The following is a 25,507-nucleotide window of genomic DNA, read 5'->3' as shown; positions in this document are numbered from 1 at the left end:
GCTCCTCCGCGGGCTGCGAACCCTCCTGCAGCCGGCAAAAAAATATCGGCCTTTTTTCCCTCCTGCATTGAAACCGGAAGTGATCTTACAAGCGTGCTCATTGGTTGGTTGTGGTTGGGCGTACATGCTCGCGAATTTACTTTACTGACCCAACGGTTGGGCGTATAGCCACTCTCTTACAAAAAACAGGCGCAGCTGCAGATCAGCGGGGCTGCACTTGGTCCTGGAAGTGATTGACTGGTAATGGCGGCAGCCAAGTCAGTAGAGGCCTGATTAGTCAGTTTGGCAAGAAGTTGCTCCATCTGTGAACTCACGGATGACATGAATTAGTCTTGACACTTGGCAAGGTCTCTGAATCCGAAGCTTACAGCGGTTAGGCGGTCTTCTTGCTGTGCTAGCTGGCGGCTATGAATTTTATTTGAATTTATTTATCCAGCACACACTTAAGCAACAACAAAGACACTAACAAAACATAAAAGAAAACAATGTACAGAGAACCTGTGTGGCCAAAAGGGTGAAGGCAGAAGCAAGGCTTATAAGAAGCAAGGCTATGATGGCGTACCACCAGCTGGAATGCATTTGAGTACGCTGTGTCCATCGGTGGCCAGATCGTTCTATCAGGATGAGTGGACAGAGATGTCTGGACACAAATGCAGGAATCAAAGTCACAGCTCTGAATTTTAAGATCATTTACTGTTTGGTAAAGCAGGGTCCAGTACACAAAACAGGAGTCCAAGATCAGCAAACAAATCAGTAACATCAGGTGATGAGGCATGGTCGAGAAAACAGGCAGGTGGTCAAAAAACACAACGTGGCAAGCAGGACTAGAAAGCACATGAACAGAGCTGGAACTCCCTCTCATGGTCTACAATACTGTGGCATGGCCACAAAACTCATCTGCTGGATGTTTCTGCCAGTGAATGCATTACCATCACGCACACCATTTGTGATTATCATTTATTTTATGTTATTGTGGCTGATAAAATACGCTAATTTATATTAATTAATTACAGCACCTATAACGCGTTCATTTTTAAAAATTGCGACTAATCATGCTTTGTTTTATTCAGATGTCACTGACTTGGTCTGTAGATAAAGTGTTTTTGAGAGCAATAAATGGGTTAGATGTCTGTACCTTTGAACGCTTTTTTGCATGGTTTAAACAACAGTACCAGATCAGAAGTATTTAATTTTTTAAAATAGCAGCAAGAAAATAATGCGATCAGCACAATCACAGGGCATGGGACTGTTTATGTGGTTAAAACAGCCTCGTTCAAGGACATGTCGCACAAAAATCATAACAACTTAGATTTAGGCTGTTAGTGACCGTCCAATAATACACCAGGATTACTTTGTGCACTTCCATGACCGGTCTCCAAGTATACGGCATTTGCAACTAACAGCTACAGAGGCTGCTGATAACAGAGTACTTGTGAGTACTAGTTTTTCTGAGTGTTTCCAACAGTTTTCACGTAGCTTTGAGGAAAATGTCCCAGCGTGGGCTCGAATGGAATGTACCTGCTAACCTTAACAACGGAGGCACAGATTAATTGCAAAGTTTATATAAGTGTGATCTTGTGATATGACAGCTCATTTTAAAGTGATAACTGTTCATTTTGATGTAATGTAGTCAGAAGATGCAACGAGAAGACTTAGTGTGTGTGCACGTCCATTAGTCATGAACGCAGCCTGTTAAAAACAGTCTGCTAGAGGCTTGGGTTTGTGCACACTTGTAAGCGTTGTCATCAATATAATTGTGAAAAATCTAAGAAATCCATCTGTGTGATCAGGCAACCTGAAAAACACACAAATCTATACAGTGCTTTTCCATCTGAAACTCACTAAGGGCCCTTGGGCAAGGTCCCCAGTTGCTCCCAGTGTTAATATGTGTTTTTTTTTATTGTGGGGCCACTTCATTTTGATTAACAGTTTGCTTGTGAACATTCCTGGATGCAACTTTCTTCCACAGTTTTTCACCTGTAATTTATGTTGCTAAAGTTGTGTTGTATGGTGCCATCTGTTGGAGGTATTGCTGTGAGAATTAATCAGGTAACAACAAAGTGATCTGATTGTCTTGCTTAATTCAGTACTTTAACCTTTCCCGTAATCCCCTGGCAGGTCCCTGTGCATCCCAGAATGCACTACAGCTCCAGCAGAGTTCCGGTGTCTCACAGCGCATGTAAACAATGGCTAGCGAGGATGTGGATGGCGTTGATCCAGCGAGTTCACGGGCGATTATGATGATGGCACGTTCTCCCAAGTTGAGAGGTTATCATCTTTCTCAGCAACAGATATCTGAAGCTTTTGTACAACAATCATTTCCACATAAATTCAGCATTATTTCATAATAAAAGACAGGGGAAGCGATCAGAGCGCCACAGCAGCAGCACGAGCTGCTGTTGTGGCGCCTACACCATTTCAGAGCGTCAGCAGCGATTCACAAATTATCACCACGTTTCTGCTTAAAACTGACTTTAAAATGATATAAGAGGTTTTACTTTGTCATCTGATGGTTAATAATCACATTATTCCTTTTGATCGCTTTTGGGTGTAGAGAGTCAGAGTCAGACTCAGACGCATGCGCAGTGAAGGCAGGGCGGACCAATTTTTAGAGAGGACCGTTCATTCGGCAACACAGGAACTCTGCTGAAACTGATCTCTCGCATGAGTCATGGACAGCGAGATAGCGCGAGTTTCACAACTAGTGCAGCAGATAAGTGAAACAATCATGCAAATGGTGATAAAAGCATCAAATTCGGCATAAATACTCCTTAGACACTCCTCTTTTGAAATGATTGGCCACTTGACTTTTCAATCGGTGGTCAGATAGGGGTCAATTGAAGAATTACTCAGAGGTCAAAATTAAAAGATGCTCCAATCATATTGAAAAATATTCCACATTATTTGCGTGATCATAAAGATTCCAAAAAAGTATAGTTTGGACTATCTGTGACTGAATTCTATGGAGTTACAGGATAAAAACAGCAAGAATGGTGACAAAGGTCAGTTTCATTTTGTACAGCAATCAAAAGTTAAAGTTGCTCCAATTTTGGTAAAAAGTGATGCAAATTAAACATAATTGCCCTTTTTTGGGATCAATAAAGTTGTCTGAAGTCTGAAATTATTGGTTGAGCTAATAGGATTAATAAATGGAATAGTGCTGACAGTGTTGAATGCTTGGTCTCCAAAGTAAAGGTCAAACAAGGCCTACGTCTATTGGATTGTATGACATGTCAATCAATCAATCAATCAATTTTTTTATATAGCGCCAAATCACAACAAACAGTTGCCCCAAGGCGCTTTATATTATAAGGCAAGGCCATACAATAATTATGTAAAACCCCAACGGTCAAAACGACCCCCTGTGAGCAAGCACTTGGCTACAGTGGGAAGGAAAAACTCCCTTTTAACAGGAAGAAACCTCCAGCAGAACCAGGCTCAGGGAGGGGCAGTCTTCTGCTGGGACTGGTTGGGGCTGAGGGAGAGAACCAGGAAAAAGACATGCTGTGGAGGGGAGCAGAGATCAATCACTAATGATTAAATGCAGAGTGGTGCATACAGAGCAAAAAGAGAAAGAAACAGTGCATCATGGGAACCCCCCAGCAGTCTACGTCTATAGCAGCATAACTAAGGGATGGTTCAGGGTGACATATGTTACCCCGTAACGTGATAAGTAAGGATGATACATGGTCCAAACTATTCCTTTTTAAAACTGTGTTAACTCAACTCGTAATTTGCATCACTTTTTACCAAAATTGGAGCAACTGTAACTTTTGACCCCTGTAGAAAATGAAACTGACCTTTGTCACCATTCTTGCTGTTTTTATCCCGTAACCCCATAGAATTCAGTCACAGATAGTCCAAACTATGCTTTTTTGGAATCTTTATGATCAGGCAAATAATGTGGAATAGTTTTCAATATGATTGGAGCATTTTTATATTTTGACCTCTGTGTAATTCTTCAATTGACCCCTACTTGACCACTGATTGAAAATTCAAGTGGCCAATCGTTTTTTTCAAAAGAGGATTGTCTGATAAGTATTTCTGCCGAATTTGATGCTTTTATCACCATTTGCAGAATTCCCCTCTAAATATTGTCTTATCCGCTGCACTAAACTGAGAAACAGCGAATGTATTTACTGAATGGGTTGCCTTAATCATTATCAGAAAAATTGCCCCTCCTGAGAACGTTTTCAGGAGCGGATCCTGCCTGAAACTGCAGGAACATGCTGTATCACCCAGCGTAGTAGGTGGTGGTAAAATGGAAAGAAGTAGGTGGCAGTAATGCACCAATAAAGTGGGTTGCAAACAGAGAAGAAGAAAGAAGTCTTTTTTTTTGTTTTTGTATATGGTATTGCGAATGCTTTGTGTCTGTCTGTCCGTCTGTCTGTACTCAGCTTAAGTCCAGTCCCTGATGGCAGACGGTACAGATCAATCAAAACAATGACAAACAGATTCAGAGACAGCTTTTACCCCACACCAATAACCACACTCCGTAAAGCCAAAATGTAATACTGCGGCTCGTCCGACTAAGGGATTGTGCAATTAATGTTGAATGTTTGGTTGAGTGTTTGCTGGTTTGTATTATAATTATTTATTTAGATATATATATTTTTCTGCTTTTATAGTTTTAGTTTTAGGGTCTTGTAGTTTTTTATGATCTGAATGTTGTTGCATGTTACAGTGACAATAAAGATTCTATTCTATTCTTATTTTTATGCTCATATGCCTGAGGGTATTTTAGCATTGTGTTTACATCTATCTAACTATCTATCTGTATGTACAGCATTTATATATTCTTTTTGTTCTTCTCTGGTTGCAGAAGAGAAAACCAGATTTCAATATTTTGTTGTGCTTTGATGAAAAGAACACATGGATTTCTCACAGACATCATACAGAACTCAAGTATAAGAGTCTAAACCTTCTGAGGAATATATGTGGACATCATGGGGTTCAAATATAATATCACTATTAAATGTATAGTGGGCACTGATAAGATCCACTATTGATGATGTATGTATACAGTATATGGAGGTCATGTTGTGGTCAGCCTTTGCCCTTGCCCTGTCTCTCCTCTTGTGTGTTGTTTGTGTGTTTTCCCTCCAGGTGGCGCGCTGCAGAGCTGAGGAGCACCTGAAACTTTGTAACTTGCAGCTGTGTCACTGCTCATCTGCACTCTGCCTCAGAGCGTGCTGCTCTGCACTGTTCAGTTAAGTTCCTGCTAAGTTCTCTGAATTTGTGAGATTCTTCCTCTCATTCTTCTCCTGTCAGTGACTGTGCATTTCCAAGAACTGTATGAACTGTTATGCAGAACTACTAAGAACTTCAAAGTCATTTCTGAAGCCAAGTCAAGCTTAATTGAACTGCGTCATAAGATGCGCTGCTACTGAACTTGGAACAAGTCCTGAACTGTGAACGTTCCTGCTTTAAGTCTCCTGTGAACATTCTGTTGTTAAAGGCTTCCAGTGTTACGATTGCATTCACTCACCTTTGTTCTCCTCGTCTTCTCAGAACGTTCATCCGTCTTCGGCTCTCTGCGTTCCACCTGGCTCTGGTTCCTGCCCCATCTGTCCTGGATTTCAACCCACTCTCTAACTCCCAAGCCTGGCTCCTGCTGCACTGCAGCTCCAGACTTTCCACCACTACAAGCGCGCCCTGTCTCCAGCTTCAGCATATTTAATCCTTTGTTATTCATTATTGTAAATAAATCTCTTTTTGTTCACACCGGTTCTCGTCATTGCTCCCCGTATTTGAGTCCATTGTCTGAACTGGTCCGGTCCCATCCAGACCTCTAACCATAACAGGTCAGATATTTGGGATTCCCCTTTGGCTGACAGTGTAGTACACTGAGCATCATAGAGCAGTGTGCACAACAGCTTTACAAAGACGAGAAAAACTTTCAGCAGCAAGGAAGGGTTGAAACCCGACACTGAGGTCAATGATAGCAGTTTGTACTCCAACGTAGGTACGAATATTGGTGAAAATGGGTGTGAGCGAGTTCAGCTTCAACCCAGCTGTTATCATTAGCAGAGGTAGGACAAGTGTTGTGTGGGCCGCCAGAAGAGGAGGTACTGCTGGCCCACCACCAGAGGGCGCCCTGCCTGAAGTGCGGGCTTCAGGCACGAGAGGGCGCTGCCGCCACGGACACAACCGGGACAGCTGTCAAGAGATAATGAGTGACAGCTGTCACCCATCTGCTCTACATCATCTCACTCCATAAAGACCGGACGTCATCTCCACCTGATTGCCGAGATATCATCTACCTGTGAAGGTAATATTCTCTGCTGTGTCAGAACTGTGACTTACGTGTGATCTGTTTGCAGCCGTTTTCCTGTGGAGCCTTGTCAGCTGATTGGTGGTTTATGAGAGTGCCGACGTCTTCGCCTCTCACTCCGTCCAGATAAGTGCTTTAATAGGAGCTGCACATGTGTGTGATTAGAGGTGGAGGTGACTTTCCACCTTCTGACTGTTTTTGTTGCTGGGTGTACACACACCCACATCTCACTGTTTGTGCTCCTCGCCAGCAGTAGCAGATCCGACAGTCGGAGACGGTGATCACCTGGGAATTCGGGACTTGGCGGCTCCAGTATTCACCGGGTTCGGTGGAAATCGTGTGGTTCCGGCTCTTCTCAGGACAGACGTCTTCTATCCTCGAGCCTGCCCACACGTCACCTTTGTGAATTGACTATAATCAGATTCTGAGATTGTCTGTATATTCGTTGTGCACATTCACAAACATTAAATTGTTACCTTTTGGCTCATCTATTGACCGTTCATTTGCGCCCCCTGTTGTGGGTCCGTGTCACTACACTTTCCCCAACAATAAGGTCACTGTCAAGTCATTCTCAAGTCCTAAGTCAAGTCAGCTTGCATTTCCAGCTCCTTGGAAAAATGAGATATGGATCAATAAGACAACATTCAAATGATTGTGAAAGATTATAAAATTCAGTTTTCTCTGCAGTGTATTGCCCTCCTACAGTCCAGCCTTTAAAAACAGTCATCTGTTCAGACTCGACAGCAGCTCTGAAACAATTGTCCCCAGCTAAATGGTCAGAGAAGAACATTCACTCATTCATTTTCAGCTGCTTATCTGGTCCGGATCATCATAGAAGTAGACCAAGCATCTCATCCCACACTTCCCTATCCTTGGCCAAGCCCTTTAATTCTTCCAAGGAGATCCAGAGCTGGGAAATACAGTGCCCCCCAAAAGTATTGGAACACTTGGTATTTCACACATTTTAAAAATACAATGAATACAAAATAAATAAAATAAAATTATCTTCGTTAAACTCAAACTGAAAGCAAATCTCTACAACTTGATATAAAGTAATTAAAAATATAAAAGGCAAGATGATGGGTTGCACAAATAATGGAACGCTTTGGTATAATACCTATAAATAATCACTTAATTGCCAGTATTCTTCAGACTAGTCAGGGGATGGATACATGAACATTTCCAAGTCACTGAATATGTCTTGAACTTTATTTACATCAATTATGGAGAAATACAAACAGATGGCACTCTATGGTAAATCTATGTGGAGTAGATGATTCTCAAAAACTGACTGTGCAAGAAGAAGAGTGAAAAAAAAGTCACCAACACATTCAGATAACCCAGAAGACGTTATAGACTTCTGTGGCTGTGATTGAAGAAGTTGTACATGTTGTGCATTTTGTATCCCCAGTTATACAGCTTCATGATGAAGCGGTTCTACACACTCCTAAACAGTAGGTGGCTCACAATCCGCCAGTGAAGCCCAAGAAGACGAAGAAGAAGGAACAAGTAACAGAGTAGTAGAAGAAGAAAGAGAAAGTTATTTTGCGCTTTTTGTGCCTCATTCAACGGGGGTTGACATCAAAATCTCTTTATTATCAATAATTTCACCCTCCGACTCTTGTCTCACAGCCAGCTGAAATGATCGATATGACTGAGAAGGAGGAGCCGATGATCAGCGAGGAGGAGGCGGCTCAGTATGACCGGCAGATCCGCCTGTGGGGGCTGGAGGCTCAGAAGAGGTTCGTGCTTCTCTTTGTTACTTTGGCTGATCCTGAAAATCAAGCGCTTCGTGTGTCCCGGTGCACCGCTTCTCAGGACGAGTTTGACGGTTACACTAGTTATTAAACGAGGCCAATCTTTGGTTGCTGTTTTCTACGTGAAAAGTTCCTTCATGCCGACCAGTAGGACAGTTACTTTGGAGGCAAAGTTTTCTTATGCACTTATTCAGGCACGTTCTTTTGAACATAAACAAGTCGTAATAAACTCTTACTATGATGCAACTATTACATTTATCTTGTTACCCTCTTTCAGTATGCAAGTCCCTTCGGCTGCTGCCTTGTTTGCACTCGGGGTCGCAACAGCACATCCGAGGGGGAGATGCATGTTAATTTTGGCACAGGTTTTACGCCGGAGGCCCTTCTAGACGCAACTCTACATGACATAGAGAAATGTGGCAGGGGTGGGGTTTGAACAGGAAACCTTCTGCAATGAAACCAAGTGCACAAACCAGTGATATGATTAATATACAGGGGCGGATATAGGATCACATTTATTTTTTTTTTGGGGGGGGGGGGGGGTGTAGGTCATCACACTTTCAATGGGGGCGCCACAGAAGGTCACCAGCAGCTGCTTCTCCATTCTGCCCTTCTTCAGGAGCCTCGGGAAGTGCAGTGGCTGCTGGGGAAAATGTCCAGACAGACAGCCCGGGCCTTGCGGGCTGTCTGTCTGGACACTGGGCCACTCTCTGCCCCTCCCTCCCTGCGGCAGGCCTCGACCTCTCTCAAGCTGGTCTTGGCGGCGCGGCTTACAGTTGCAGCGGCCTTCACCCACTTTACCTCAATTCGGATGACGGACTGCTTCAAGTTTAGTGCACATAAACAATGTCAAATGTATATGTGTTGTCTTTAATTTTGATGTGTGCCATTGCTACGGTAAACAAGTAGTAATTGTGGTTTAATTTCTGTATCTTGTCTGAAGTAATTGGAGTGTAAACATAATTGCCCTTTTTTGGGATCAATAAAGTTGTCTGAAGTCTGAAACTCAACCGAGATGGATCAACATATCCCGGCATCCGTCCGTCTGCAGGAGATGATGGTGTAACGTCCAGTTTGTTTTTTGCTTTTCTTTTGTTTGTTTTGTGTGTGTGTTCGTTTGTTTTAACCCTTTTTCAAATCAAATCAATTTTTTTATATAGCGCCAAATCACAACAACAGTTGCACCAAGGTGCTTTATATTGTAAGGCAAGGCCATACAATAATCACAGAAAAACCCCAACGGTCAAAACGACCCCCTATGAGCAAGCACTTGGCGACAGTGGGAAGGAAAAACTCCCTTTTAACAGGAAGAAACCTCCAGCAGAACCAGGCTCAGGGAGGGGCAGTCTTCTGCTGGGACTGGTTGGGGCTGAGGGGAGAGAGTCAAGAAAAAGACATGCAGTGGAAGAGAGCAGAGATCAATCACTAATGATTAAATGCAGAGTGGTGCATACAGAGCAGAAAGAGAAAGAAACACTCAGTGCATCATGGGAACCCCCCAGCAGTCTAAGTCTATAGCAGCATAACTAAGGGATGGTTCAGGGTCACTTGATCCAGCCCTAATTATAAGCTTTAGCAAAAAGGAAAGTTTTAAGCCTAATCTTAAAAGTAGAGAGGGTGTCTGTCTCCCTGATCCGAATTGGGAGCTGGTTCCACAGGAGAGGAGCCTGAAAGCTGAAGGCTCTGCCTCCCATTCTACTCTTACAAACCCTAGGAACTACAAGTAAGCCTGTAGTCTGAGAGCGAAGCGCTCTATTGGGGTGATATGGTACTAAGAGGTCCCTAAGATAAGATGGGACCTGATTATTCAAAACCTTATAAGTATATAAGTAAGAAGAAGAATTTTAAATTCTATTCTAGAATTAACAGGAAGCCAATGAAGAGAGGCCAATATGGGTGAAATATGCTCTCTCCTTCTAGTCCCCGTCAGTACTCTAGCTGCAGCATTTTGAATTAACTGAAGGCTTTTCAGGGAACTTTTAGGACAACCTGATAATAATGAATTACAATAGTCCAGCCTAGAGGAAATAAATGCATGAATTAGCTTTTCAGCATCACTCTGAGACAAGACCTTTCTAATTTTAGAGATATTGCGAAAATGTAAAAAAGCAGTCCTACATATTTGCTTAATATGCGTATTGAAAGACATCCTGATCAAAAATGACTCCAAGATTTCTCACAGTATTACTAGAGGTCAGGGTAATGCCATCCAGAGTAAGGATCTGGTTAGACACCATGTTTCTAAGATTTGTGGGGCCAAGTACAATAACTTCAGTTCTATCTGAATTTAAAAGCAGGAAATTAGAGGTCATCCATGTCTTTATGTCTATAAGACATTCCTGCAGTTTAACTAATTGGTGTGTGTCCTCTGGCTTCATGGATAGATAAAGCTGGGTATCATCTACGTAACAATGAAAATTTAAGGAATGCTTTCTAATAATACTTCCTAAGGGAAGCATGTATAAAGTGAATAAAATTGGTCCTAGCACAGAACCTTGTGGAACTCCATAATTAACCTTAGTCTGTGAAGAAGATTCCCCATTTACATGAACAAATTGTAATCTGTTAGATAAATATGATTCAAACCACCGCAGCGCAGTGCCTTTAATACCTATGGCATGCTCTAATCTCTGTAATAAAATTTTATGGTCAACAGTATCAAAAGCAGCACTGAGGTCTAACAGAACAAGCACAGAGATGAGTCCACTGTCTGAGGCCATAAGAAGATCATTTGTAACCTTCACTAATGCTGTTTCTGTACTATGATGAATTCTAAAACCTGACTGAAACTCTTCAAATAGACCATTCCTCTGCAGATGATCAGTTAGCTGTTTTACGACTGCCCTTTCAAGAATTTTTGAGAGAAAAGGAAGGTTGGAGATTGGCCTATAATTAGCTAAGATAGCTGGGTCAAGTGATGGCTTTTTAAGTAATGGTTTAATTACTGCCACCTTAAAAGCCTGTGGTACATAGCCAACTAATAAAGATAGATTGATCATATTTAAGATCGAAGCATTAATTAATGGTAGGGCTTCCTTGAGAAGCCTGGTAGGAATGGGGTCTAACAGACATGTTGATGGTTTGGAGGAAGTAACTAATGAAAATAACTCAGACAGAACAATCTGAGAGAAAGAGTCTAACCAAATACCGGCATCACTGAAAGCAGCCAAAGATAACGATACGTCTTTGGGATGGTTTTGAGTAATTTTTTCTCTAATAGTTAAAATTTTATTAGCAAAGAAAGTCATGAAGTCATTACTAGTTAAAGTGAAAGGAATACTCGGCTCAATAGAGCTCTGACTCTTTGTCAGCCTGGCTACAGTGCTGAAAAGAAACCTAGGGTTCTTATTTTCTTCAATTAGTGATGAGTAGTAAGATGTCCTAGCTTTACGGAGTGCTTTTTTATAGAGCAACAGACTCTTTTTCCAGGCTAAGTGAAGATCTTCTAAATTAGTGAGACGCCATTTCCTCTCCAACTTACGGGTTATCTGCTTTAACCTGCGAGTTTGTGAGTTATACCACGGAGTCAGGCACTTCTGATTTAAAGCTCTCTTTTTCAGAGGAGCTACAGCATCCAAAGTTGTCTTCAATGAGGATGTAAAACTATTGACGAGATACTCTATCTCACTTACAGAGTTTAGGTAGCTACTCTGCACTGTGTATGTATGGCATTAGAGAACATAAAGAAGGAATCATATCCTTAAACCTAGTTACAGCGCTTTCTGAAAGACTTCTAGTGTAATGAAACTTATTCCCCACTGCTGAGTAGTCCATCAGAGTAAATGTAAATGTTATTAAGAAATGATCAGACAGAAGGGAGTTTTTAGGGAATACTGTTAAGTCTTCAGTTTCCATACCATAAGTCAGAACAAGATCTAAGATATGATTAAAGTGGTGGGTGGGCTCATTTACATTTTGAGCAAAGCCAATTGAGTCTAATAATAGATTAAATGCAGTGTTGAGGCTGTCATTCTCAGCATCTGTGTGGATGTTAAAATCGCCCACTATAATTATCTTATCTGAGCTAAGCACTAAGTCAGACAAAAGGTCTGAAAATTCACAGAGAAACTCACAGTAACGACCAGGCGGACAATAAATAACAACAAATAAAACTGGTTTTTCGGACTTCCAATTTGGATGGACAAGACTAAGAGTCAAGCTTTCAAATGAATTAAAGCTCTGTCTGGGTTTTTGATTAATTAATAAGCTGGAGTGGAAGATTGCTGCTAATCCTCCGCCTCGGCTCGTGCTACGAGCATTCTGACAGTGACTGTGACTCGGTGGTGTTGACTCATTTAAACTAACATATTCATCCTGCTGTAACCAGGTTTCTGTAAGGCAGAATAAATCAATATGTTGATCAATTATTATATCATTTACTAACAGGGACTTAGAAGAGAGAGACCTAATGTTTAATAGACCACATTTAACTGTTTTAGTCTGTGGTGCAGTTGAAGGTGCTTTTTGAATTTTTATGCTTAAATAGATTTTTACTGGTTGTTGGTGGTCTGGGAGCAGGCACCGTCTCTACGGGGATGGGGTAATGAGGGGATGGCAGGGGGAGAGAAGCTGCAGAGAGGTGTGTAAGACTACAACTCTGCTTCCTGGTCCCAACCCTGGATAGTCACGGTTTGGAGGATTTAAGAAAATTGGCCAGATTTCTAGAAATGAGAGCTGCTCCATCCAAAGTGGGATGGATGCCGTCTCTCCTAACAAGACCAGGTTTTCCCCAGAAGCTTTGCCAATTATCTATGAAGCCCACCTCATTTTTTGGACACCACTCAGACAGCCAGCAATTCAAGGAGAACATGCGGCTAAACATGTCGCTCCCGGTCCGATTGGGGAGGGGCCCAGAGAAAACTACAGAGTCCAACATTGTTTTTGCAAAGTTACACACTGATTCAATGTTAATTTTAGTGACCTCCGATTGCCGTAACCGGGTGTCATTACTGCCGACGTGAATTACAATCTTACCAAATTTACGCTTAGCTTTAGCCAGCAGTTTCAAATTTCCTTCAATGTCACCTGCTCTGGCCCCCGGAAGACAATTGACTATGGTTGCTGGTGTCGCTAACTTCACATTTCTCAAAACAGAGTCGCCAATAACCAGAGTTTGATCCTCGGTGGGTGTGTCGTCGAGTGGGGAAAAACGGTTAGAAATGTGAACGGGTTGGCGGTGTACACGGGGCTTCTGTTTAGAACTACGCTTCTTCCTCACAGTCACCCAGTTGGCCTGCTTTCCCGGCTGCTCAGGATCTGCTGGAAGGGAACTAACGGCAGCTAAGCTACCTTGGTCCGCACCGACTACAGGGGCCTGGCTAGCTGTAGAGTTTTCCACGGTGCGGAGCTGAGTCTCCAATTCGCCCCAGCCTGGCCTCCAAAGCTATGAATAAGCTACACTTATTACAAGTACCATTACTGCTAAAGGAGGCCGAGGAATAACTAAACATTTCACACCCAGAGCAGAAAAGTGCAGGAGAGACAGGAGAAGCCGCCCTGCTAAATCGGCTAGTAGCTGCACTAAGCTAGCGGATTCCTAAAAGCACACAAAGTGAATAATGTGTAAATAATTTAGAGGTGATTCAGCAGAAGGAGTGCTTTAGTTAAGGCACGTAAAGATTACACTGGGAAACAAATCATTATCTAGATCAATCTAACTGCGCAGATTAAACAGCTAACAGATACAGCAAAACACCGTTGTGCTCCGGAACAGGAAGTGATACAATACCGCAGTGAGAGCCAACCACCAGTAGAGGCAAGCAAGAGCCGAGACACACACGTTTATGTGTGAATGGGAGTGCTTTAGTTAAGGCACGTGAAGATTACACTGTGAAACAAATCGTTATCTAGTTAACTAGATCAATCTAACTGCGCAGATTAAACAGCTAACAGATACAGCACCAGTAGAGGCAAGTCTTGCTTGCCTCTACTGGTGCCTCTAGAAGTTTACTCTGAAGTATTAAACCCGGCGTGTTTACTTTGAAGTATTAAACTTGGCGTGTTTACTTTGAAGTATTGAACCCGGCGTGTTTACTTTGAAGTATTAAACCCGGCGTGTTTACTCTGAAGTATTAAACCCGGCGTGTTTACTTTGAAGTATTAAACCCGGCGTGTTTACTTTGAAGTATTAAACCCGGCGTGTTTACTTTGAAGTATTAAACCCGGCGTGTTTACTCTGAAGTATTAAACCCGGCGTGTTTACTCTGAAGTATTAAACCCGGCGTGTTTACTCTGAAGTATTAAACCCGGCGTGTTTACTCTGAAGTATTAAACCCGGCGTGTTTACTCTGAAGTATTAAACCCGGCGTGTTTACTCTGAAGTATTAAACCCGGCGTGTTTACTCTGAAGTATTAAACCTTTTGTGTGTTACACTGAAGTGTCAAACCCGGCGTGTTTACTCTGAAGTATTAAACCCGGCGTGTTTACTCTGAAGTATTAAACCTTTTGTGTGTTACACTGAAGTGTCAAACCCGGCGTGTTTACTCTGAAGTGTCAAACCCGCCGCGTGTGTTACACTGAAGTGTCAAACCCGCCGCGTGTGTTACACTGAAGTGTCAAACCCGCCGCGTGTGTTACACTGAAGTGTCAAACCCGCCGCGTGTGTTACACTGAAGTGTCAAACCCGCCGCGTGTGTTACACTGAAGTGTCAAACCCGCCGCGTGTGTTACACTGAAGTGTCAAACCCGCCGCGTGTGTTACACTGAAGTGTCAAACCCGCCGCGTGTGTTACACTGAAGTGTCAAACCCGCCGCGTGTGTTACACTGAAGTGTCAAACCCGCCGCGTGTGTTACACTGAAGTGTCAAACCCGCCGCGTGTGTTACACTGAAGTGTCAAACCCGCCGCGTGTGTTACACTGAAGTGTCAAACCCGCCGCGTGTGTTACACTGAAGTGTCAAACCCGCCGCGTGTGTTACACTGAAGTGTCAAACCCGCCGCGTGTGTTACACTGAAGTGTCAAACCCGCCGCGTGTGTTACACTGAAGTGTCAAACCCGCCGCGTGTGTTACACTGAAGTGTCAAACCCGCCGCGTGTGTTACACTGAAGTGTCAAACCCGCCGCGTGTGTTACACTGAAGTGTCAAACCCGCCGCGTGTGTTACACTGAAGTGTCAAACCCGCCGCGTGTTACACTGAAGTGTCAAACCCGCCGCGTGTGTTACACTGAAGTGTCAAACCCGCCGCGTGTGTTACACTGAAGTGTCAAACCCGCCGCGTGTGTTACACTGAAGTGTCAAACCCGCCGCGTGTGTTACACTGAAGTGTCAAACCCGCCGCGTGTGTTACACTGAAGTGTCAAACCCGCCGCGTGTGTTACACTGAAGTGTCAAACCCGCCGCGTGTGTTACACTGAAGTGTCAAACCCGCCGCGTGTGTTACACTGAAGTGTCAAACCCGCCGCGTGTGTTACACTGAAGTGTCAAACCCGCCGCGTGTGTTACACTGAAGTGTCAAACCCGCCGCGTGTGTTACACTGAAGTGTCAAACCCGCCGCGTGTGTTACACTGAAGTGTCAAACCCGCCGCGTGTGTTACACTGAAGTGTCAAACCCGCCGCGTGTGTTACACTGAAGTGTCAAACCCGCCGCGTGTGTTACACTGAAGTGTCAAACCCGCCGCGTGTGTTACACTGAAGTGTCAAACCCGCCGCGTGTGTTACACTGAAGTGTCAAACCCGCCGCGTGTGTTACACTGAAGTGTCAAACCCGCCGCGTTTACTCTGAAGCACTGTGAACGTTTTGTGCCTTGTGTTTGCAGGTTACGAGGATCTCGTATGCTCCTGGTGGGTTTAGGTGGTTTGGGAGCTGAAGTGGCCAAGAACCTGATCCTGGCTGGAGTGAAAAGACTCACTCTGCTGGATCATGAACAGGTACACCTGTGTACTGCATGTCATAATAATCACATGAAGCCTGGAGCCAACTGTCATACTTTGAAACAAGTATCATGACACTGTGATTATTTTAAAAAGCAGCTTCTCCTGGAGTTTCGAACAGCAGCTCTCTAAAGGTATCACATCGTACGGTCTTATTCCTCATACTGGGAGACTAGACTGTTTCTAAAAACATAAAGACGACTATGATTTAGAAAATAAAGATTCTTCACATACTTTCAAGTTAGAGCTCATTTCAGCTGTGATATAAAACAACAGAGGAAGGCAGCTCCTAATTAATTAATGTTTTAATTGACGCATACAAATCTAACCTCAACCCGAATCTACTCCGGTTTCCAGTCATACTATGGGTTTTGTACTCTGTGCGTAAAATCCAACTGGGAAAAGTAGCAAAAATAACCATTTTAGAAGATGATTGGCTGAACATTTGTGAAACTCAAGCTGACCTTTTCTAGTTCTGGTCAGTGGGGGGAATTTTCATGGAAAAATGTAATTAGGGTTTTTTTATGACACCAAAAACTCAACAGCTTCAGAAAGGTCAGCCAAGTTACAGACGGTGCTGGAGACAGTGTGGAAACACTCAGGCGGATCATTCCCATGTTTTCTGGGACTGTCCGATTAGAGGATCCTACTGGCACGATGTAGTGGAGGAAATTAAATCAGTATTAGGCTTTGAGATTAAATAATTTGCACAATTTATCTTGGTAATATCTCCACCACAATCAGTGTACAGATAAATATTTAATTAAAATAATGTTAGCAGCCAGTAAGAATGCTATGACAAGAACAAAGCAGTGGAGTGGATTGAAAATGTGAAGGAAATAATAGGACATGGAAAAACTGACTTTGTCCTTGAATCTGTGCATGGACAAATTCACTACGTACTGGAGACAAAAGACCGATCATCTCAAACAAGTTGCCCCTCATCACAACAGGGTGTGATTAATAGATACTTATACAAGTTATTGTGTTATATTTTGTTTTTTGCTTGAGTAAAATGGCCCCTAATGGTCTTGTCAGTGTACTGTCTCAATGCTTATTGTCCACCTGTATGAGAAGACTTCTGCCCTGTATCATGGAGGAAAAAAAACATCGTCATTATGACTCATCTTTCCCATGCTGAATGAATGAATGAATGAAAGTTTATTAACATGTCATGCGACCACAGGTCGTCCTGCCCACATGGGCTTAAAAGACACCATAACAAGTGTTATATACACTACACAGAATAATTTAATCTCATTACAAAACATAGATATTGAATCTTACAGTCATCTAAAAAGCAACAACATTACGTATTTCCACAATATAGAATCACATTCTCTTACACATAAATGGAATATTTACGTCTTTTCCCGACCTGCTGTAAAAATGATGCAATCTCAAACACACCCTCTGTAAATAACCATTTAAGTTTAATTTCATCTCTTTCCCAGATGATATCCGGTCTCTTATTATACATTTTAACAAAAAGAGCGTGACGCAGGTTATCATAGAATGGGCAGTAAAATATAAAGTGAGCCTCATTCTCTATTTCATGCAAGTCACACAACAAGCAAATTGTTATGTGTCGACGCGGGTTGAGGAGCGAACCTGCATCTGACGGAACCCAGCGCTAAAATAACCAGAAAGCGGTTCCAATAACAAAAACAATTTATTTTTCACCCTCTGGTGCATAATAAAGTGTAGAAACTAAAACAGCATCATTCTGGTGGAGTGAAGGCTGGCACGCTCTCCAGCGCCCAAAAGGATCGAAGCCCGGCGCTTCTGGACTCACTATTACCGCCAAACACCCCCCAGGTGGACACGACAAACCGACTCTCTGCGAAGGATAGAAGAGGTGAGGTAAGTCAGCAGTTACAACTAATATCCTTCAAAAGACACACACTATCAGCAACACATTCAGGTCTGTATTTTAAGCTTTATGCAAATGAGCAACTTCTCACAACAGGTGGAGGATCACTTGTCCGCACGCCACAGCAGTGAGAAGCGAGCTGCACAATTCTCATCACAATTCAAATATACTGCGTAACAAAATACCAAGTTACTATCAACAAGTAGTCAAACAATTAATCACCTCTGATGTGTGCTGACAGCATGTGTCCCTCACCCTTCCTGCTTCCCAGGCTCGATGTGTCAAACCCAGGCGCGGTCCTCAGCGTCTCACAAACGAACATCACAAGGTCGAGTTCCTGGCAATTCTGCTTGAATCACACATGACTTAAATGCAGAACGCCATCCAATTATCTGCTTCAGCTGAAAGTCTTTAAGGCTGCACGTGAGCACCAGTCACAGGTGCTGCACATGATGTTGATGAGGGTGAAAGACTCTTCAGCCAGCACCTTCTCCACAGACAAATCAGTTCTCATGCCACCTGGAGAGCAAAGAAAAGAAAAGAACACCAAAATGTCCAGCCACACCCCCCAACACACAACACAAATTCTGTCTTCTTCTGGAATAGCACGGTATCGGCCAGTTTCAGTAGACAAAGGTAGAATCCCAGCTCTAACCTGGGCACACAGAGACCTCTGGGACCGTGTAAGAGGTAGAGTTACATATTTTTCTGGCGAGACTGTATCTTTGATCATCACATACGTTCTTAGCTTTGGTTTTATCCATAGGTCAGAGGACCAATTTTGCTCATATTTAGAGAACAGTCCATCTTTGATGCGCCTTATATCACATTTGAGCATATTCAAGAAAACATGTTCCTGCTCTGAGTCACAAAAAATTTTAAATAAATCTTTGCTCCAGGGACCTCATGCTCATGCTTATTTTTTTCCCTCATCCATCTGTGCCTTTTTCTTGTTTTTCTTTTTTTCTAAAAATAAATTAAAAACGCAACTATTTCATGAAAGAAATGACTTACTGAAGAAGAACGCCATTAATTATTCACAAAAATGTGTAAAATAGATATAGTAAAATGTAGCCAGTGAATACCTCCAATACAAACCTTCAGTTTAACACAGTAACTCAAAAACACTAAGGCTCCAATTTAGTTGTGTGTATGAAAATGTGCACATGTACCACCTGATGTACCAAAAACAAACGTGCAACCTGATTTCCTGAGGTTCAGCACTGAGGGTCGTGTCTTTCAGATGCACAAAATAGAACATGTTATCCATATAACACATACATTTCATATTCATGAAGGCATTATATGAATATGAAGTTGCCCTGAGTACACAAAATAGTGGGAGGTGAACATGCAAATGGCTTAATTTAGCACAGGCAGTGTGATCTGTGGGTTCTGTATTTTGCAGTTAATTGTCCAGTTACTCTGAAATTAGAGACTGTATGAAAATGGCTGTAATTCATAATTGTTAATGCAGTATTTTTATTCAGCCGTTGGAGTTAAAGGAGTTGTACATGTTGGTGACATGGCCATCACAAGAACATACGCCTCCATTTGCATCACTCAAAAACCCAAACTGCTTGTGAAGCTGAGACCCTCCCAAATCAAATCAGTGTTAATAACAATGAAATCTGAAAATAAACAACTGCAATCCAGCACATATACAACATAAATCAAGTATTACTTTGAGACTTTGGACAGCAAATGTTGATGAGCAGCAGCGGGTTTTTCTGGTGTATGATGTGTACGGAGTGTGTTACATGAGCTAAATTACATCTGGACAGAGGATAGACTTTAGTTTTATATATTTTGTCATTTACATAATCTTTGACTTAGAGTGTGTGTGTGTGTGTGTGTGTGTGTGTGTGTGTGTGTGTGTGTGTGTGTGTGTGTGTGTGTGTGTGTGTGTGTGTGTGTTTTTTAAGGCCACAGAAGAGTCTTGCCGAGCACAGTTTCTGGTTCCTGCCATGGCTCAAGGTCGGAACCGAGCAGAAGCCTCTCTGGAACGAGCACAGAACCTCAATCCCATGGTGGAGGTCCATGCTGATTCTGAACGAGTAGAAGGCAAACCGGATGACTATTTCCTGCAATATGATGCGGTAAATTGAGACTAAAACAGCCAGAATGAATAAGGGAAGGCCAGTGTTATTTAATGACACTGAATACTAAGTGCATAGAACATTTCAGAGCTACAACAACAGTCTCATCTGCAAACAATCAACTTCAATCAATCAACTTTTTTCTTATATAGCGCCAAATCACAACAAACAGTTGCCCCAAGGCACTCCATTTTGCAAGGCAAGGCCATACAAAAACCATGAAAAACCCCAACGGTCAAAACGACCCCCTATGAGCAAGCACTTGGCCACAGTGGGAAGGAAAAACTCCCTTTTAACAGGAAGAAACCTCCAGCAGAACCAGGCTCAGGGAGGGGCAGTCTTCTGCTGAGACTGGTTGGGGCTGAGGGAAAGAACCAGGAAAAAGACATGCCGAGAAGGGGAGCAGAGATCGATCACTAATGATTAAATGCAGAGTGATGCATACGGAGCAAAAAAAGAAAGAAACAGTGCATCATGGGAAACCCCCCCACAGTCTACGTCTAAAGCAACATAACCAAGGGATGGTCCAGGGTCACCCGATCCAGCCCTAACTATAAGCCTTAGCGAAAAGGAAAGTTTTAAGCCTAATCTTAAAAGTAGAGAGGGTATCTGTCTCCCTGATCTGAATTGGGAGCTGGTTCCACAGGAGAGCCCAAACAAATGGATGTTTGGGCTGTCAAGCATTTGTCTAAAGATAAAATCTTCTCTGATGATTTCCATGATTTTCCTTTATAAGTCATTGGTTGTTTGGATCAGCAATTTCAGTTAAATATATCATATAGCAGACAAACACAGTGATATTTGAGAAGTGAAATTAAGTTTATAGGATTTACAGAAAGTGTGCAATAATTCTTTAAACAAAATTAGGCAGGTGCTTATTGCCATCAGAATTTCTTCTTTGGCCCTGGTCAGTTCATTGCTATTTTGCCCTTGCCTCGGGGCTAGCACTAGCCTCTCTGCTAACTTTATGCTTCATGCTATGTGCCCCAAAACCAGTCAGCTTCATCTGTTTTCCCTTTTTCTTCGTTCGGCTTTGCTTGTTTTGGCATTGCCACTTCTATCAAAAGTTTCCTGCACTCTCAGGAGAAGTTATGGTGTTTATATCAGGATTTACCCAGGATTTCGGCAGAGTGGAGAAAAGTGTAACTAGCAGGTGGCCATAACCAGAAGTCCCTGAAAACCCCATTAAATGCATATTTTACATTATATCTCTCCCAATCACCCTCATATTTGAAAGTGAGGTACAGACTGTCACTCACTATCACCTGACAAAGTTTGATCCGGATCTGATCCAGATTGTGGATTTTCTCATCTTTGGAATTGAATATTGAAAAGCCCATTTGTTGTACATTTTGCATGACATCTCAACCAAAAGTGCCTCAGTCACTCTCACTGTTCTGTTATGGATTTACCTACACCACCACCATTTGATGGAAGTTTGAATGTTATGCCTGTTTGTCTGTCTTCCAGTTATCAGTTGGAAACCAAGTTCCAAAAAGCAACAACAAATTGTGCATAGCAGAGATCACCGGTGCTCTGTGAAAATGATCTGAAAAAGAATTCAGAAACTGAAAATGTTGAACAAAAAAAAAAACTTAAATTCAAGTGCATGAACTAAATACATACTCCTGATTTGGGTTATGAAAAGTCACTTCTAACAGGACTTTGACAGTAAAAAAATTTTCAAGGTAAAATTTTGTGGAATTGGAAACTAGTGTTGGTGGAGGTTTGCGCTCTAATTTTTTTGGCCATCATAATAAACATTGGGTGCCAAAAACCATCATTGGGAGATGTGCTTGGGCCAGGTCAAAGCTGAATGCCTGGACCCTAAAAAAACAAGCCCAGCTGTCACTCACAGAGGTGAAAGTGAAGTTACCCTTTTACTGTGCTATAAATAATTAAAATAACTACGTCAGTCAGTAAAACCTCCAGTGATTTTTAGGGAATGGTCATAAATCATGTAGTGAGCATGTTTGTTTTGTCCAAGGTTTGTCTGACAGGCTGCTCCAGAGACCTAATGGTGCGAGTGGATCAGCTCTGCACACAGCACAACATCAAAGTCTTCTGTGGGGACGTCTATGGATACTATGGTTACATGTTCTGCAACCTTGGACAGGAGCACAGCTACGTCGAGTAAGTATTATGGATTATGCCTAATATGGCTATTTTCTCTCTCATATTTATTTATTTTTTGTGACAATAACTCATGTCAATTTATTTTTTGTTATTGTTAGTCCATGATATTCAGTAAATCTTGGTACCCTATGAAATGGTAAGTCCCTTCAGCTGGTCCCTTGTTTTCACTCGGGGTCGCTACAGCAGATCCAAGGTGGATTTGCATGTTGATTTGGCACAAGTTTTACACCGGATGACCTTCCACATTACATGGAGAAAAGTGGCAGGGGTGGGGTTTGAACTGGGAACCTTCTTCACTGATCTGATTCAATAGTCAGGTCCATTTAACCATGGTCTGGTAGCCTGTGGTCATGAAACATTACTCTGGGACCACCAAATACCCCATGTAGGTGGCCCCCTGTGGCCACCATGCTGTAAAGCCACCTTGACACTTGTACAGATTTGATCCCCACACTGCCATGTAATTTGTCGTGCCAATGTGACCTGCTTTTGTCCCCCTTGACACCATCCTATATACAAATAACATAAAATAATAATTTCGCAGTCAGTGACACATTTGCTCTCAGAACTTGATGGATAAAACCATTTCTCATCGCTCCCAGAATCAGAGAAATTATCTACAGCTGCAGGCTTTTTTGTGCGTGTTATGCAGTGGAACGCATTTGGAATTATCTCAAAGGTAGTCATTTATAATTAGCTATATTGTAATGGATTGGTAAAACAGTTGCATTTTTCATTTCTTCTTATGAGTTAGATTAAAATTATGTTTATTATAGATGTAACATGTCGTCATAATTGTTCAGATGCGCTGCACTACGGCAATGAGACACTTTGACACACAGTTTAGAACAGTTTACAATGAGTTTTCTCACTGGCACACCAAATGGCGTGCTAATGCTGGGATCAAATTTGTGCAAGTGTCAAGGTACCTTAAGCCTTCACAAATACAGCATTATTTACCAGTTACCACAAACATCATAAATCCTTAATAGTCTTTCAGTTAAAAATGCTACAAAAACAGTGACCATTTGTGTAGCATTACTTCCAGCAAATACAACAGCAGTACCATGGTGGTGCCATGAATCTTTGAGGGACTGCTCCTATGGAGGAACCGGACTGCGACTTGCTCTGGAAGCCTTGGATTAAGTATTTGGATTAGATTTGATTGCATGACTGGTTCTGCATGTTACATCCTCCACCCTCTGGAGCTGCCCTATGTCTCACTGGCAGCCACCCAGCCAGAGCAGTGGTCCATCTGTATTTCCTGAAAATTAGCCACATACGTATGTGCTGCAGGCACATGTAAGATGGGCATCCCCTTGGCCTTCCCCAATTGCTGGTGCCCTCGACACCTGCATGTATGATCATGCTTGGGTTAGAATTGTTTTCCCCTCACAATGCAGATCATGTGGATCATCTCAGTCTTCTTGAGTAACCACTTATTATCTCCACCATCAAAGTTGGAAGGGTAATGTTCTTACCCCTGTTTGTTTGTCTTTGTTTGTGAACACCTGGAGCCCACAATTTTTCAGATAACGTTAAGAATTTTTTTTTTTTTACTGAAGATTTCATATCCTGATAGGCAAGAACTGATTAAATTTTCAAGGTCGAAGGTCAAAGTCAGGAAAAATCTTGGAAAATTGGAAAAATCCCTATCTTTAACACGGAACAAATTTTCAAATATTCGTAACTGTCAAAAAAGATCAAATTTCTTTCATATTTGAGAGCGTTATGTGGGATGGTGTCCTTTATCAACTGATAAAGTGTGATTCAGATCTGATCCAAAACCTCATTTAATGTATATTTTTACATTATATCTTAAACAAACGTGCCCAAACCACTCTCATGTTTGAAGGTGAGGTGCACACTGGCACTCACTATCACCTGGCAAAGTTTGATCCGGATCTGATTCGGATTGCGGATTTGGTGGACATTTGAATTTAATATTGAAATGCCCATTGGTGTACATTTTGCATTATATCTCAATCAGTAGTGCCTCAATCCCTCATCCACCATCAGCACATCCACCTCCTCTCCAGCTCATGCCTCAGAGGCAACAGCTTCAACCTCCTCCAGCACAGCCTCCGGTTCTTACCCAGTTTGAAGTAAAAAAAACAATTTGCAGAATGTAAATACAAATATAAATACCAGAAATACTGTTCGCTACTGGTTTCTTGGCTACTACTGCTGCTCTCCTTCACATCCTCTGTCTTCCTGTTACTCCTCCTCCCCGTGAGTGAGCGGTTGTACAGTCTGATGGTCTGAGGGACAAAGGAGTTTTTCAGTCTGTTGGTCCTGCACTTGGCTGAAGAGGCTCCTCTGGGTGCTGATGACAGTGTCCAGAGGCTTACTGGCATTGTCCATAATGTCCAGCAGTTTGTCCAGTGTTCTCTTCTCTGCCACCATCACCAGAGAGTCAAGCTTCATACCAACCACAGAGCCAACCTTCCTGATCAGTTTGTCCAGCCTGGATGTGTCCTTCTTGGATGTGCTGCCCCCCAGCACACCATGGTGTAAAAGAGGATGCTGGCTACTTCAGACTGGTAGAACATCCACAGGAGCTTCCTGCAGATGTTAAATGACTGCAGCCTCCTCAGGAGGTCTAGCCTGCTCTGTCCCTTCCTGTACAGGTGGTTGGTGTGGGTTGTCCAGTCCAGTTTGCTGTCCAGCCACAGCCTGAGGTACTTGTAGGAATCCACAGCCTCCACCTCAACTCCCTGGATCAGATCTGGTTGCGGACTTGGTCCGGACTTCCCAAAGTCAGTGACCAGCTTCTTTGTCTTTGAGGTGTTGAGCTGTAGAGGGTTTGTGTGGCACCAGGCAGCAAAGTCCTTCACTAGGCTCCTGCAGTCCTCCTCTCTGTCATCTCTATGGCATCCAACAATAGCTGTGTCCCTAACCTTGCAGTCTTATTGTGACTTTGTGGTTCACATTTCACTGAAAGATCAGCTACAGGAACCCTGGGCCTCGAGATCATGTCTAACACCCTGGCATGTGGATCAAAGTAGCCAATTAACACTGTCTGTATTGCATTGTCATCAGTCAGAACTGTGCCATAATTGCAGTAATTTCCGGACTATAAGCCGCGACTTTTTTTTTTTTTTTTTTTTACAAGCTTTGAACACTGCGGCTTTTACAATGAAACGGTTAATTTCTGCATTTTTACAGGCTTTTTCATAAGACCAAAAACGTCAGTTGATGCTGTCAATTTATTTCCTGAAAGCTGCGCTCCTCGTGCGTGTAACTTCACACACAGTGTAAATATAAGGTCTTACCTGTTCGTTTTAGTGAAGAAAAGTCCCTCTCTGGCACTTTGCATTGGAGTCGTGCCGTCAGATCAGTCAGCGGAGCGGAACCTTCTCCCCCCACCCTCCAAACCGGCTCTCTGTTTTTGTGCAACAAGTTGAAAAAGTCACAGCGCCTCATTAATGTCTCATTTCCCACAGACTCCATCTGATCCTGGGTGCACGCGATGAAATCTCAAGAAAAAATTAA

At 42.6% G+C, this 25,507-nt stretch overlaps 1 protein-coding gene across 1 annotated transcript in view; it reads left to right on the top strand.

The window, feature by feature from the left end:
- Window positions 1–7,912: 7,912 nt before the first annotated feature.
- Window positions 7,913–25,507, top strand: part of sae1 (SUMO1 activating enzyme subunit 1) — a 45,680-nt gene continuing 28,085 nt past the window's right edge. Inside the window, exons 1-4 of the mRNA XM_034168661.1 lie at window positions 7,913–8,016; window positions 15,790–15,901; window positions 19,703–19,876; window positions 21,864–22,009. Of these exons, the coding sequence (XP_034024552.1) occupies window positions 7,916–8,016; window positions 15,790–15,901; window positions 19,703–19,876; window positions 21,864–22,009 (533 nt within the window). The 5' untranslated portion in view covers window positions 7,913–7,915. The remainder of the gene's footprint in view (window positions 8,017–15,789; window positions 15,902–19,702; window positions 19,877–21,863; window positions 22,010–25,507) is intronic.

This window comes from Thalassophryne amazonica, chromosome 4, assembly GCF_902500255.1.
Source record: "Thalassophryne amazonica chromosome 4, fThaAma1.1, whole genome shotgun sequence".
Lineage (NCBI taxonomy): Eukaryota > Metazoa > Chordata > Actinopteri > Batrachoidiformes > Batrachoididae > Thalassophryne > Thalassophryne amazonica.
The sequence above is the reverse complement of the archived record's forward strand: the minus strand, read 5'-3'. Positions and strand labels throughout refer to the sequence as shown.